Source organism: Panthera tigris, chromosome D1, assembly GCF_018350195.1.
Source record: "Panthera tigris isolate Pti1 chromosome D1, P.tigris_Pti1_mat1.1, whole genome shotgun sequence".
NCBI classification, from domain to species: domain Eukaryota; kingdom Metazoa; phylum Chordata; class Mammalia; order Carnivora; family Felidae; genus Panthera; species Panthera tigris.
In genome coordinates this window covers 87,326,150-87,342,542 of record NC_056669.1, presented here as the reverse complement: position 1 = coordinate 87,342,542, position 16,393 = coordinate 87,326,150, and the positions used below count along the sequence as shown (strand labels likewise).

The 16,393-nt window shown below is 46.6% G+C and overlaps 1 protein-coding gene and 1 non-coding gene across 3 annotated transcripts in view; both read right to left on the bottom strand.

Moving 5' to 3' along the window:
- The window catches only part of NAT10 (N-acetyltransferase 10), a 39,690-nt gene that overhangs the window by 17,638 nt on the left and 5,659 nt on the right, over positions 1-16,393 (bottom strand). For both annotated transcript variants that reach the window (XM_007082045.3, XM_042959490.1), the window contains exons 2-12: positions 16,066-16,188; positions 15,662-15,753; positions 14,902-15,073; positions 13,055-13,177; positions 11,131-11,192; positions 9,610-9,724; positions 9,405-9,512; positions 6,161-6,294; positions 4,844-4,937; positions 4,603-4,701; positions 1,652-1,788 (exon numbers count right to left, since the gene is read on the bottom strand). In XM_007082045.3, the coding sequence (XP_007082107.1) occupies positions 1,652-1,788; positions 4,603-4,701; positions 4,844-4,937; positions 6,161-6,294; positions 9,405-9,512; positions 9,610-9,724; positions 11,131-11,192; positions 13,055-13,177; positions 14,902-15,073; positions 15,662-15,753; positions 16,066-16,173 (1,244 nt within the window). In that variant the 5' untranslated portion in view covers positions 16,174-16,188. The remainder of the gene's footprint in view (positions 1-1,651; positions 1,789-4,602; positions 4,702-4,843; positions 4,938-6,160; positions 6,295-9,404; positions 9,513-9,609; positions 9,725-11,130; positions 11,193-13,054; positions 13,178-14,901; positions 15,074-15,661; positions 15,754-16,065; positions 16,189-16,393) is intronic.
- On the bottom strand, positions 14,122-14,228 carry LOC122231557. The gene has a single exon (XR_006208827.1). It is a non-coding gene; the product is annotated as a U6 spliceosomal RNA (small nuclear RNA).

Below are 16,393 nucleotides of genomic sequence, written 5' to 3'. Positions count from 1 at the left end.
TCTCTCAAAAATAAATAAACATTAAAAAAGAAATTTAAAAAAAAACTTGGAATTTTCGAGTGTTTTATTCTGCCCCACCTCACAGAACAAAGCTTCCTCGAAGGAATTTCATTTACTTATTTAAAAAAGAAGAAAAACAAGTAAGCACAAGCAACAAAACAGACTTTTATGCTTCAAAAGGCATTATCAAGAAAGTGAGGAAAATAACAGAATGGAATAAAATTTTTGTAAATCAAGCATCTGATAATGTATTTGTACCTGGAATACATAAGGAACACTTACAACTCAATAATAAAAAGACAAATAAGCCAAATAGAAAAATGAGCAGAGGATCTGAATAGCTATTTCTCCAAAGAAGACACACAAATGGCAAAGAAGCACATGATAAGATGCCCCACATCACCAGCCATCAGGGAAGTGCACATGGAGACCATAACGAGACGCAACTTCACGCTCACGAGGATGGCTATAATCAAAAAGCCGTTAACACACATGCTGGCAAGGATATGGAAAACCTGGAACCCTCGTATGCTGCGGGTGGGAATTTAAAATGGTGCAGCTGCTTTGGAAAACACAGTCTGCCAGTTCCTTGAGCAGTTAAACATAAAGTTACTATCTGACCCAGTAATTCCACTCCTAGGTATATACCCAAGAGCACTGAAAACACGTCCACGCAGATAACCTATATACACACCCATGTTCACAGAAGCATTATTCCTAACAGCCAAAAGATAGAAATAACCCAAACGTCCATCAACACATAAATCGAAAAACAGAATGTATATAAACATATAATGGAGTATTACTGGGCCATAAAAAGGAAGGAAATACCGATAAAAGATACACGGATGAACCTTGAAAACATTATGGTAAGTGAAAGAAGCCAGTCACAAAAGACCCTGTACTGTATGGCTCCATTTACATGAGCTGTCTAGAATAGATAAATTTATACAGAGAAGATAGATGAGTAGTTCCCTAAGGCAGGGGATTAGGGATAGACTGGAGGGTGACAGGTAAAGGGTATGGTTTTTCTTTTGGGGGTGATGAAAATGTAAAAGTGATTATGGTGCTGGTTGCACAACTCTGTACAGATCTAAAACCTAAAAATCACCAAATTATACACTTGATGTGGGTAAAACTGTATGGTATACGAACTGTGTCTCAATAAAGCCGTTAGCAAAAAAAGTAAAATCCACTTTATTTAAATATTTTCAGTGTAAGGAAGACACAATAATAAATCTGTAATACAGAATTCTCTCTTTAAGAAGATGTGATTTCCACACAGAAAGCTTTCCAATACTAAAGACACATATTTATTGACCTGGAAAGAGTTCACAAAATATTGTTACATTAAAAAAGAAAATTAAAAGCAATATGTAAAGTATATTTACATTCTTGTTCAAAACAAAAAAGTAAAACGAACACATAGAAAATATACAACAAAAGCTACCTCTCGGGGCGCCTGGGCGGCTCAGTCAGCAGTGGGTTAAGGGTCTGACTCTTGACTTCCGGCTCAGATCATCATCCACACTGGGCTGGGTGTGGAGCCTGCTAAAGATTCTCTTCCCCTCTCCCTCTGCCGCCTCCCGCCCCCCAGCCTAACAAGCAAGAACCGACAAGGGGAGCAAGGACTCCCACTCCAGGTGCTTACCCGTTGATGGTGGATGCCATGAACACAAGGTAGGGGCCCAGGAGGCTTTTCACCAGGGGCAGGGGGATGGCGGCGGCTTCATCGATCACAACGAGCTCAGCCTGGCCCAGTTTCACAGCATCTGCAGGATGTATATACTGCAGGGAGGAAGATTTCTATTATTACCTGGCCACCCAGTGCCATAGCTGTGGTCCCCAAGACGCCTCATAAAGGCCACTCTGTCCTCTCTCGTTCCATTCCCAGTTCTTTCTCCCATTCCTCCTTTCCACTTTTCCGTGGCAGGGCAAACCAGAATGAGCTTGGAGCCAGACATCTGGGTTCAGAAGTTCAACCACCAACTGTGTGCCCCTGAACAGGTCACTAACCCTCACAGCCTCAGACTCCTCTCCTGGAAAGTGGAGGAAATACCTATCTGACGGCTGCTTGAGAGAAAAATCGGGTAAATCTGGAAAAACGCCCTGGCTGGTGCCTGGCCTAGTACTCGTAGGTGGTGCTGCCCTCTCCTTTCTCTCTTCTGTCTCCTCATGCTCCCCCCAGCCTGGCTCTGACTTTGCCTCAGGGGCAGCAAATGGGACGACATCACCATTCTCAAGTACCTGCTACACACTGGGTACCGCGCTCCTTGCGCGGATACTGTCATTAAGAAAACCAACTCTCCCCGCACTGGTGAGGATGCTTCTAAGACTCCACCCCTTCCTAATACACACACTCACACACCCTTATTTGTATCATTAGCATGGCCACCTGATGCCACAAAAAGTTTGGCACCCTTATGCATACAAACCACCCCTTCAGTTTCTTCAGGGCTTCCTGCTATTTTTAAAGTTTGCTCAAGGCCACGAAGAGGGATTTTACAGGACAGGAAACCTGAACAGCCAATTAACATAAACAAAGACACTCAACCTCACTAGCAGTCAGTGCAATGCCAAAGACAACAAGGAGATCCCATTTCACATACAGGTAGGTAAAAATTAAATAGCAATAAAACACCCAGTGCTGATGAGAACTTGAAGAAACAAAACTTAAAAAAAAAAAAAAAAATGCTGTTGGGAAGGTAAACAGGTACACTTTTTAGAAGGAGAATCTGGCAAAATCCAAGAGAGCTGGAAATCTATTCATACCCTAAAAACCAAGAGCTCCCTACATCCACCCCTAGAACATAAATAAATGGTAATATAAACATACAGTGCTTAAACTCAACCCAAGCCACAAGCTTCAATCTTGGACAAATCTTGAAAACAAATGCTGAGTAAGAAAGGCAGGCTGAAAAAGGACAAGTACAGTATGTTACCATTTATGGAGGCATAATTACATAGTAAAACACAAACATGTGAATCAGAAGGAAATCCCAATCCAGAGTAGAGCTACCTATAGGGAGGGGCAGAAGAAGGGAATGCGATGCGGAGGGGTAGAAGAGGGGCTTCAACTGTGTCTGTGATGCTTTCAGTCTTTAAAACAAAACTAAAAAGGACTTTTAAAATATGAAAGAAACACAGCAAACAACAAAATGTCAACATTTCTAAGGCTTAAGTGCCGGGTATCTGAGTGTTCCACTGATCTCTGCACTTTTCTGAAGTATTTCATTACAAGATCATCTAACTGCTTTGCTGGAAGCTGAATGATAGGTCAGGGAGACAGCAACTCCACTTAGTTAGAACAGCGGAACACACACCCTCGGCTGGGCCCCATGTCTTGGGACTCTTAAGGGGAAAAACTAAACAAGCACCTCATAAAAGCAGCAGAAAGCAGCCCCCTGAAGAGACGCAGCCGACTTTAATCTAATGTTTGTCTTTTTCTCAATTTCCAGCAAGGAAGAGGAGGCTTCCAAGGGACACAAATGGAGCCTCATAAAGTCAGGTCACCTCTTCTGGGCTTAAACTCCAGTCTGGAGACAAAGGGGCTCTGGCAATACAAGCAGGTCTCTAATTACAAATCCAAGGAGCAGCAGGGCTGAGCCTGGGCATTTCAGAGAAAAGTGTTCCTTCCTTGGTTTGTGTACTTTTGAGTTTTAACAGGTCGCCGCACTCTCCCTGCGGCCTCCTGCCCTCCACCTCACCCCACCCCGCCATCTGTACCCGCCCCCCCACCTCAGCCAAGGGTGTCAGGCAAAAGTGGAAGAAACTAAAGAATGAAGAGATTCTAGAAAGAGACCCAGTAAGAAAAAATTAAGCTCCTTAGATCAAAAGTATAAACACTTACCACTATTTACAATCTGGACTTTTGATAAAAGAAATACCTCCCTAACAGGCACACATACATATGCTTTAACGAGCATAAAGGTCAAAGACATAAACTGCCAAGTGTGCCTGGCCCACTTCCCACCCCGACCCAAGTCCGAAAATAATCGATGAGCCTCCACCGCTAGGAGCCCAGCGGCCCCCATCCTTTCTGCAAGCCTGTCACACTGATGCTTTTCTACAACTGAACAAAATTGCAGCCTTTGGACAAGTGCAAGCCATTCAGGCCTCCAGAGCACTGGAGATTTATAGAGCTTTCAGGGAAACACTGTTTAAAAAGGAAAATAGGCCACTGGCTAAACCACAAAGATTCAGAGTACATCTTGCAAAGTTCTTTTTTTCTTTTAAATGGAGAGATTATTGTTCTAGTTACAGATGCACCATTTCAAAACCTGCTGTAACCCAGCAAAATGAGAACTGATGTCAGAACAGTGACTGTATTTCTTCTAGCTGATTAGCATACTCACAAATACACTTACTCAATTTTCAAGGGATAAAACTACAACTTTCCATTCTGGCTACATACGTTATTTGTTAGTTTGCTTGAATGTCTTCGTTGAGAAGAGGCTGAAAATCTGGACCAGGTTAATCATAAAACAACAACACTGTATACAAGACATGCAATTACACAGGACATAAAATGATGTGAAATTACTGTATTTAAATACAGCAGGACACTGGCCCCACTTAGCAGGGTTTTAGAATGAGCCTCACCTGAATGGTCTGCCTGTGTTCTCGGAATACATTCACTCTGATCACTGCTTTGTTAAATTCAGGATTGAGAGACTGAATAATCTCATAATCCAGATGCTCCTGATGGAAAGAGAGTCAAACCAATGACAAACTTTAGAAACAAGCTTTAGAAGTGAAAATTAAAGTAAGCAGGCATCCCAAAGATTTTACCTAGATTAAACCCAGCTCTGAATCAATGGGAGTTCTTATTCTAATTCCCTACCTGATACTGCAGAGCGTCAAATCCTTTAAATACAAATTCAAAAAGAGTGTGGAGGTTATCGGGGCTTGGGGAGGTAACAAAGATATTGGAGTACCTATTGAACAAAAGAAGAGAACTTTTATAAGTCATTAGGAAATCCAAGGGACTTCCAGGGAACATTAAGAGGAAAGAAGAGATTTTTGTTCGCCCTATCACACAGGTGATAACCAGAGATAATGGCAGGAAAAAAGAACACTTTTTAGGGAGGAAAAGTAAAGCAACTCCAGTTTTGAGGATATTTTTCCTCCCAAACTAACAAAAACACATTAACAACTCGAAGGTAGTATGTCCTGGCAATTAGCTACGACATCTGTGAAGGCACACTGCCCAGAGGTGCCTGGACACAACGCCCTCAGTGTGCAGAGCCAGCATGCTGCTTCCCAAGCCCGTGTCCTGGGACAAGAGGGTGGCTTCACAGTCATCACTGGCTGTGTTGAGAGGGTTCCAAACTGTGAGTCCAGATAGCTCAATCAGTGCTCAGGCCAAGGCCACAGTGAACCTGCAGGGGACCCCTGTTCAGTGTAAAGGATGCTAACAGCTAAGGTGTTGATTGGTACCACTGGAGCAGCAGGGACAAGAGACAAGTCAGGGCTTGGGCTCGGCCCCAGCACTACCAGCACTGACTTGCTGGGGGATCTTGAGTGAGTCACTGAAACTCCCTGAGCCTAGGTTGACCCATCTGTGAAATGCTTACGGAGCTATTAGGAGCACCAAGGAAGATAATGCATATGAGGACATGGTAAATTCTAGATCCATTATTTCTGACTGCGAAGTTGGAAGTACACACTCTTCTGGCAACTGCATAAATCTTCCACCCAGGACAAAAAACACTCAAATGTAGATCCTCAAAAGCACACAAGATTTTCTACTGATCAAAATCATTCAAATGCCAAACCTGTACTTTTCGCAGTTAGCAAACATGGTCATACACATTCCCATCTCCTGAAGAGTTTTAACGTTTCTTACCCCCATTTCTTTGCTTTTCTATGTCTGTCCAACTTTCTGTGTGTATCTGTTCAACTTTAAATATTGATCACGAAGGTCCTGGTGTATGTGTCCATGTGTGCCTGCACACATATATGTGCCCCATGGGGCTGGGGCTGGGCGTGCTTGGGGGAAGCGGTATTGCTGTTTTCCAGACCAGAACCCATGACCTACAGAAATCACACAGGACCCTGCACAGACCCAGGAACAGTCTCCTAGTCCCCTGACCCCTATCCTGCACATTTCTCCCTGAGAGTTCAGAATTCCCAAAGAGGGGGAATCAGACCTCCTTACCCAAAAGCCACTGCCCCAGCAATAGCCAATCCCAGGGCTGCAGACTTCCCCCTTCCTCGGGCAGCCGTGAGCGCAACAGTACTCCTCAGGGTCTTTTCAGAGATCCCCTCAATGAACTTCAAGACAGCTTTGGCCTGTGAAAAGAGAACCCTATCAGGTGAGCTTTGAGAAAGACCAAGTTTCAGCCATCTACTACTACCACTGTGGAGAAGCTGAGGCTAAATCAAAGTGGTGGCAGTTCCTGCAGGAGGCAAGGCTCAGCACTCGGGCTTCTCACTGCCTGGTCATCTCCTCTCGGGCCCAAGGCTTTAAATGCCCCTCAGATGCTGGTAACACCCCATTCATGTCTCTGGTCCAGACCTCTTCCCCACCCATCAAACTCCTGTATACACACAACTGCCCCTGTGTGTCTACCCTTATACATCAGACAGGCTTCTCTGACTGACCTGAGGGGAACCCAGTGTCCCCCTCCAGCCTCCTCCATCTACAGTCTTCCCCTTGTCAGTTAACTGTCCACCTGATTAAGCCAAAAGCCTTCTCCGTTTTCTCCCCACACTTGACTCACCAGCAAAGCCCATCAGCGCTACCTTCAAAATATGTATAAATCCTACCATTCCTCACCAGTGCCATCCTCTACCGGGCTGGTTGAAGCCACTATCCTGAATCCCCCTCTTACTACAGTGGGCTCCTAGTTAGTCTTTCGGCTTCCCTTTTGTTCCCCTACAGTCTAGACTCAACAGAGCAGCCAGAGGGATCTTTTTTAAAATTCAGCCTAAGAATCCCTCCGACAGCCGGGCTGAGACACTGGGCATGTGAAACCCTCTGCGGCACCCACCTCTCAGAGAGTAAGGCCAAGCCCTCAGGGCCACGTGGCTTTGCCGTGTGACCTCTGCCATCTCCTCCTACTCTCATCTGCTCACTCTGCTTCACCTCCGGCGGCCTCCTTGCTGGTCCTCGAGTACCCCAGGCAGACTCCTACCTCGGGCCTATGCAGACGGTGGCCCCTCTGCCAGAAGCACTCTCCCCAATGGCCCCATGGCTCATTTCCCCAACTCCTTCCAGGCTTTGCTTGAGGATCACCTTCTAAACAAAGCCTCCCAGAGCCGCAGCCTCTACCTATCTCCTGCACCCCCGACCCCTCTTTGATGCCCTGTGTCCACACTGCACACAGCACCTTCTACTACACTTCAGGATGGGCTGGTTTCCTTGACTCACGGTCAGTCTCATGCCACCAGAACGTAAGCCCCACGAAGCAGGCGTGCCCCTCCTTTTTACTGCTGAGCCCAGTGCCTAGGGTCATGTCAGGCACCTAAGCGAGCAGGCACTGAGTGAGAGGAGAAACCACAACACTACTCAGGGGCCAAACTCTACTACCCGACTGGCATCTGCCCTGGGAACAGGCCACCAAGACTGGGAAGAAGACCAGATGGTCCAGCCTGGCCTGTCAGGTCCTGAAGTTGCCTTATACACCCAGGCAGCAACACTAAGAAGACACTGAAGAGACACAAGCCCAGGCAAATGGAAGGGAAGGAAGGGGAAGAGCTCCAGGAAGCCAGAGTCTCTCCAGAGGAAACACTCAGGGGATCCAGGCCCAGCTCATCTTAACGTGGCCTTCGTTGAACACCGTATTTTGCCCTTTTGTTGTTTAGAGAAGTTTTAAACTCCGACAAAACATAACCAGAAAAAATCCACTATTAAAAAAGAAGAGTAAGAATAGAAGAGTAAGAAATCTGAACTGAAAACGCATCCTAAAATAACTTTCTAAAATGAAAAACCAATACACAAACTAATTCACAAAACAAAAAGACCCAGATGACCAGTAATTATATGATAAAGTGCCTGCTTCTCTCATAATTAAAGCAATACAAACAAAAACAGGGATCCTGTGTTCCCACAGCACATTGGTAGGCTTGGAAGTTTAACTGTAGCCAACGCTGGCAAGGCATACAGAAAAGGGCATTTTCACACACTGTTGCTGGTTCCACAAACTGGCACGACACCTATTTTAATGCACACACAATCTAATCCAGCAACTCTTCTGGGAAAAAAACTTATCCCAGAGATAATGCGTATCTGTAAGAAGATCCTAACAGCACAGTTTATAACAGCAAAAAAACTGCAACCAACCAACCCAATGCCTAATAGGGGATCACTTACGCTATACAGTGTAACCCCTTCACGTATTTTTAAAATATCCATTTGTATGCGTAGACAAAGTTCCAGAAGTATCCAAAATAAACTGTTAATGGCAGTTGTCTCTACAGAGCGGGACTGCCAAGTAGAAACACCATTTTCCATTTTTAACGAACACTCTTTCACACTCAGTGTTTTTTTTTCTACGTATTTTCTTCTAACACTCCTGCTGCTTTTACAGCTTCTCCCTCTTCTGCCCTTTCTCCATCCTCTTGCATTTCCTCTGACAAAGGATACCCAGACTGGATTCAAAGCCACCTAAAGCCTGCAGCCTCTGCATAGAGAGCTATGTGGCTAATAATTCTATTTCTAGAATGAACAAGGGAATCAGCCTGTTGGGACTCTGCCCCAAGTGGGACGTGTCACTGCAGCTGTTGTCCATCATGAGGGCAGAGTCCAGTGCCAAGAGGCTCACGATCAGAATCCTGAACACACCTGACAAACTGAAGGCTTCTGGGCACTGCCCGGTCAGCTCTGCTCACCCCAGGAACCAGGAGAGAATCCGAGTTTACCAGCCCCGGCCACCTCCGTGAGCACAGAAATGCACTCTGGAAGCTCCCACCCAGTCTGTTATCTGTACCTACAGATCAGGTCCATCCCACCCTGGAGGGCCTTATCAGGCTTCACTCTGGAACCAGAGTAAGTACAAGGGGCCTCAGGCTCTCCTCTCACTTCTATGCAAGGCATAGGCCAAAACCTTTATATCATCAAAACTGAACTGAAATGGAATAATACAGATACATCACCCTCTCTTGGAAAAAGCACTGGGGGGTTCCTCTTTAAATTCCATCCATCTCCCCCCAGACCCTCTACTCAGGGAATTGATGACCTGGGGTGAAGGGGGACATAATCTCTGGACTTGCCATGAACGCAGATGACAGAGACTAGCCCTGGTGTTGCTGCAGGGGTTCAAGCAAGAGAAAAGGTCCCTTCCCCAAGGAGGATCCAAATCCTCACTTGTCCTAACTTGGCTTCCGCTGCTTTCTGCATGTTCTATTTTACCTCTGCCCTGTCTATACTGGAATAGGGAAGTTCGGAACACCACACTCACCTGGTCTAGGGTCTTGCAGCAATCCACCAACACACCCACGGGCTGGGTGTCCTGCAAGCTCTCCTTCAACTCCTTCAGCTCCAGATCAGAAGGACCAAGACTCTCATCCTACCAGAGAGGAGAGGAGAAGGTCTGCCACTGCCACGAGAGGGTCCACACAAAAAACACAGCCTCACCCAGATTCCTGGACCCCTGGCTGACTCACCGGGGTCTGGGGAGGTAGGGCCTCAATGCTGGCAGCATGGGAGGAGATGGGCAGGATGCTGAGCTGGTCATCGATGACAAGACACTTCTTACAAGAGGCCAGAGAAAGAATAAATCTGAGGAACAAAACCGTAATGAGGTGTTGGGGGGAGGGGCCGATACATGATAAAGGTGTGGCTTTTCTTGAGGAAAATGATTTGATGCCCACACGTCTCTAAGAAAGCTAGAAAGAGCCAAAACCCAGCTGGAGAGCAGTGTAAGAGGACTCTGAGCCTCATCTACAAGGCACCTGAACACGTTCTATACAGCAAACAAGAAAACCCAGAACTCTCTCTCTCGAGACGGGTTACAAGCATTCCTACTGTGCACAACTGAGTCATAGGGCCCTTCCCACACCTCTGAGGCTCACCCTTTGAGGACTGAGCTGTCTCAGGCCATCCTTAAATGGGGAATTCCTACCCCACTCCACAAATGATCACCAGTCACAAATTTACCTTCTGCCACAAAGGAAGAAAAAACAAAGAAAAGGGAGAAGAAAGCTGCCTCAAGAAATGTAACAGACATTTCCATGTGCAGGAAAACATGTGTTTGGCTAGAGAAGTCAAACTTCTCCCACAGGTGCAAGAAGAGAACCTCACATGCTACTTTCACAGGCTTCCATTCTATCCAGCAGCACAGGGCCGCCCCCACTGGCCTACTCCATCTACTAAATGAAAACACCAGAGAGGATTCAAACTGGAAAGGCCCCAAGCTTCACCGAGGCCAGGATTTCTAAACCTCAGCACCAGCAATATTTCAGACCAGATGATTCTTGGTTGTGGGACTGTTCTGTACATTTTAGGCTGTTTAGCAGCACCCCTGGCCTCTACTCACTAGATGCCAGTAGCGTCCCCCCAACTCCCTCCCCCCAAGTCATGACAACCATAAGGTTTCCAGGCATCGCCAAATGTCCCCAGGGAGCAAGACTGCTATAGATGAGGACCACTGATCCAGGCCACAGCTTCTTCAGGTGTTTCACAGGCTGCTAACTGATGCTCCCTAAAAAAGGGCTCTATGGTCAAATAAATCTGGGAAACAATCCGTTAAATAGATCCCTGCCGTTGCAACACTTTTTGGAGACTACAACAGGCTACCGTGAATCTTCACACAGGAAAAACTGTATCAGCGTTTCCCAGACGTATCTGGCAGAAACCCTTTTGACATAAAGTCCCTCTTAAAATACTGGTGTTCTATGAAACACATTTGGGGAAACAGTGATCCAGACAAATCGCCCCTCTGACAGATGAGTAAGCTAAAAGCCAGAGAGGAGAGTGGCTTGGTTCAGGCCCCAGCTCCCCACTCACTTTCACTGCTTCCGGTTGGCTTCGCCACCACCACTGCTGTCAGGAATGTCACCATTTTGGACCCCTGTGCTACCTTCCCTCAGACAAAAGCACGGCTTTCATCTGGGTCCAAGACAAAAATATTCTCTGCACCGCGGTTCCCCACAATTAAGGACCCGAGAAATGTGCTTCAGACCTACCTCTCATTAAACCGTCCCACCACATCCTGATGGGCCTCCGTCCTGTATCTTGAATGCACGTCCTGAAAGAGACAACATCTGTGAACACAGACATCCCAACAGCGCTGCGGCTCACAGTCCAAATGTGAAGCAGCTTTATCAAGCAAGCCTGGGATAAGGAGGCGCCAGAGCTACTGCTGGAAACCCACTCCTCCAGAACCTGCTGTGCTGAACAGCCCAGCTGCTATTTGCTGGAACTGGGATGGATCATCAAATGCTAAAGGTAATGTTTTTTATTACAACAAACATCCTCTCACCTCGGCTTTGACCTTTTCCACATTTTATCCAGCATCATAAAATGTGTTCGTTCATTCATTCAATAAAACACACATACCAATCGTGAACCAGACATGCCGGGTATACACCAGTATTCAATAAAGCAGGAACTCTGTTCTCATGGAGCCTACAGTCTAACGGTCGGAGGGAAACGAGTAAGAAGAGAAAAAAAAAAAAATCTGGCAAATGCTCCAAATGAAAAACAATGTGCAGTGACAGCAAATGGCAGGGGTGTGGCTACTTACATGGTGTACCTCTGAGGTGAGAAGCAGGCAGCAGGGAAAAGGGGGAAGGAGGACAAACAAACTGATGTGGGCAAAAAGTCATTCATTCATTCACAAGTATTTAACGAGTGCTTACTAAACACCAGGCACTCTTCCAGAATCAGGGAATGCACCAGTGAGGAAAACTAAGTCCCTAACCTCATGAAGTTTACAGACCAGCACAGGGAGGCAGGCAACAAACAAATAAATATATAACTTTAGGTAGCTGGCAGATGCTGTGAAGGACAATCAAGCAGGTCGAGGAGTGACAGACAGAGTCTGTCCCACAGAGGAGGGGGTATGTGAGCAGGGACATGAATGCAGTGAGAAGCGGGCTGTGCAGATATCCCAATGGCAACAGCAAGTGCACAGGCCATGAGATGAGAGCATACTGAGCATGTCTGAGGGCCCCTGAGGAAGCCAGAGGGGCTATAGGAGCAGCGGTGACGGGAAGCAGCTACTAAGATCTGTGGAAAAGTCCATGTCCCCGCATAAACGCAGCTTGTGAAACCCTGAGGCCAATTCTAACGCCATTCCTGAGCAGGGCCACAGGCCTGTGACTAAAACCTGTCACAAGGAACATGCAAATGGCAATACTGATGGGGTCGCAGACTAGTTGTGAATCCACAGAGACATATTCCCACTCCTAACCATGTCCTCAGCTTTGGGTGGAAACTACCCCTCTCACAGTCAAATCTCTTGCCAAACTGGGAGTGGAATCAGCAAATGTTCCTTCGTTATCCATTAGCATGAGGACTGGTGGGCAAGTCTGTGCATGGTCCCTTTTTGGTAATCCAAAATGGGGGCACTGGCGTGGCTCTTTGCAGAATACCATCCCAGAAATGTAACTACCTAATAACTGCCACATACATGAATCTCACAGGTATAGAATTTACAAATACCTGAAAGGAAATGTGAAATTCAGAGATGCCTGGGCACACTCAAGGTCACTGACTTTCTCTGCAGTGACCTTCTCATTACTTACAGTCAAAGAACTCCCAACCCAGACCTTGTGCTGACTGCTCACTAAAGCCGTTCAACAGGAATTTTTTTTTTAACGTCTACTTACTTATTTTGAGAGAAGAGGAAAGACTACACACAAGCAGGGGAGGAGCAGAGAGAGGAGAGAGAGAGAATCTCAAGCAGCCTCCATGCTCAGTGCAGAGTCTGACATGGGGCTCGATCCCACAGTGAGATCATAACCTGAGCCAAAATCAAGAGTCGGCTGCTTGACCAACTGAGCCACCCAGGTGCCCCCTCCATAGGAACTCCTAAAAGAAAGTGGCCAACAGCAAAAACACACTTGATGTGAACCGCCACAACTCAGTTAAAAACCATATACCCACCATGGTCATTGTGTACAACTGCTTGAGCGAATTCATGGTCCGTAGGAGGATGACCACCAGCCCACCACCTTCCACCGTTTCCACAGTTCTGGCCAGTAAGTTTGGAGTTAAAGCTTCAAAATCCTGAAAGAAAGAGACCTCAAAAAGGGCTAGTCACACAAAGAGCACCCCCAGGGAAGTTTAACTAAATAAAAGGAGGGCTTCCGAACATAAACCCAAGACCATAGCCCTTACTCGACTCACCAGGAGGGGCCCACACACCTCCCTTTACTTAGGGGCACAGAAGAGAGCCCAGCACTGGGCAAGAGGTGTATCCGGTTTTGTATGACAAAAGTGTGTCTAATAGCCTCACACAAGATCCTATCTGGGAAGAAATCCTCTCCAGTGACTTGCACTTGTATTTCACAAATACCTCACGTTCGTTTTCGGATGTGTTTACATAAAACCTGTCTGACAAAACTCAAACTGCCCCACATGGGGGAGCCGCTGCCTCAAGGAGCCATCTTCACTGCACCTGGTAACAGTGGTGGCCTAAGAGCACTCACTACCAACCAGTGGCCAGGTGAGAAGAAGCAAAATGCTCCTTTCTAGTCTACAAGGTGGGATGCAAGCCAGCAGTATGGGACAAACAAGTGGAATGTAAGAAAAATAAACCAAAAACTTCCAATTCGTGATTTTTTTTCCCCTCATTCCTTTTTTTTTTTTTTTTTTAATTTTTTTAACGTTTATTTAGTTTTGAGACAGAGAGAGACAGAGCATGAACAGGGGAGGGTCAGAGAGAGGGAGACACAGAATCTGAAACAGGCTCCAGGCTCTGAGCTGTCAGCACAGAGCCCGATGCGGGACTTGAACTCACTGACCGCAAGATCATGACCTGAGCCGAAGTCGGTGGCTTAACCGACTGAGCCACCCAGGCGCCCCCCCCCCTTTTTTTTTTCTTTCCAAGATTTTATTAAAATCCAGTTAGTTAATATAGAGTGTAAGGTTGGTTTCAGGAGCAGAATTTAGAGATTCTTCACTTACATGTAACACCCAGTGCTCATCCTAACAAGTGCCCTCTGAATGCCAAAACTATGCAATGCTTCAGGAAGCTGTGTGTCACCCTTGCACAGGGAGCATGCTACTCCTCTCTGTGTCATTCCAGCTCTAGCATATGTGCTGCCAAGGCGAGCACTTTCCCCTCATTTCTTAACTTACCTTTCATAAGGTACAACTTATGACCTACGTAATCCTGGTACTACATGCAAATGATAAACACGCACCAAAATCGGGGACGGGGGCTTAAATGTGTTCTCCTTTCGGGGTGGGGGGGGTTGGGGGGTCACAGGTGTCCAAGAATCAAAGGATAAAACAGAGACCGCCAGAGCTGGAAACAAAAAAAATGTGAAGTTTGTTCTGGCAAGACAAGAATACCAGAGAAGAAATGTACCAGGTAGTTCTCTGTGGAGGAAAAGTGAGGGGGTTTTAAGGACTACGCCCAGCCAGTTAAAACAGGTCCCACTGCTCCCTGCTCACCAAAGTCTTCGGCTACTTCCAGTTAGGATCTGGGAATCTGGGGTCCCTCTAAGTTCACAATACTTTCTTTCTCATCCTCAGCCGGTTAGAACCAGCCATGATGGAGCACCTGTGTCAGTTTTGGTATCTCTAGGTTAAGCGTCGCTTTAAGTGGAAAAGTTTATTTTTACATGGGGTGAGTTACCCAATTTGCTTTGGAAAGTGGCCAACTATTCCACTGATACTGCCTGGGGGAGGCTGTATGGGTCAATCTTTCTCCTTCCTGTCCGCCTGTTCTTGAGGGGAGCCCTCCGCTCTCTGACGCCAGTCCCAAGCTGGAGGAAGCCACCCACCTGGAGAACGCACATGCCAAAGGTGTTGCCCAGGATCTTGTGGGTTTCATTGTAGTAGCAGTAGCGGATGTTTGTGGCCGCCACGAAGAGTTCAAAGGGGTCATCTTGCTTTATGTTCAACGTCCCATTCTTTATTTTCTTCTGTAGCTGTCGCATTCTTTTCTTCCGGTGACTGCAATCACCCACCCACCCCAGGAGAGCCAGTTAACCAGAGAGGCTAAAGGGGTGGGAGCAGGGGACAGGCTCACTGATCACCCATCAAGACCTTCAGAGCCAGAAGGAACTGAGCTATCGCAGGGCCAACGCCCTCCGTTTAAAAGTGAAGGAAAGAGTAGAGAGGTTAAGAGGATGGGCCCGGAGCCAGGGGTGAGTCTGTGGGGGAATCCTACTGTGCTGCCCTGGCACCTTCCACAGATTCTCATCTTCAAAAGAAGGGTAACGAGAGTACCTAAACCTCCTATTTGGCTAGACCAGAGCTTGAAACCAACCTTGGTGACCTCATTACCTTAGTCTCAAGCCAAAGCTTCTACTACACAGTGCCGTTCCCCAGAAGACCTGGGAAAGGCAAGGTGGCTTTGAAATTTATCGTCAGGAATGAAAGAAGGACATCAGCTCTATTATTTTCGCTATTTGGAAGAGTCCTCAGAGGTCGCAGCTCCCTAACAATCCCTGAAAAACTACGTCAGATAATCATTTCCTGGCATTTAATTAAGGAGCAGCAACTATAAATGGTATGGGACACTCAAAAGGCTCAACTTACCTGCTAAACCCCAGCTCTTTCTTATAACACCACAGCACTGAAGGCCGAGCCTTCACAGTTGCTTTGGACAACATGTGATGGAGTATGACCACCTGCCAAAGGAAAAAGTCACAGAATCTCATGGCCAAAAGAGACCTCAGAGACTGCCAGACCTCATTTTGACAGATCTGGAAAGTAAACAGAGGGCCAGGAGAGGGCAGTGCCCAGGCAGGGACTAGAAGCCCGGTCACACACTCTTAACCTTGCGCTCAGTCCACCCCTAGGTTCTCACAAGGCATTTTATGTAGAGAAAAGCAGTCAAAGGGACCTTAATGTTATTATGTGCTGAAACCTCAGAGGAGCAGTAACAAGCTAACTGTGGGACAAGACACGAAGTCAGCCAAGAAGTGTTTACGAGGTCTTACCTGGTCCTTTCCTCGGTCTCCAACTACAACAAACAAAGACCTTTGCCTTTCAGCAACTCCATTCTCAATGAGAATCCGGATTCGGTTATCTACTTTCTTCCGATGCATGGTGAAAGACTATCACTGAAAGAGAGAAAAAGGAAACACAACTGGACATGAACGCCAGATTCTGGGTGAGGAACATTAGCTGGCAGCCTCTTGGGGGACCAGGAGCTATGCTAAGGCACGTTGGGAAGTATCATTTTACATAACCCTCAAACTGCTCCCTAGGGAACATGTCAGTCTCATTTTTAAAATTAGGAAACTGAGGCTTGGGAGGCAAAGAAAA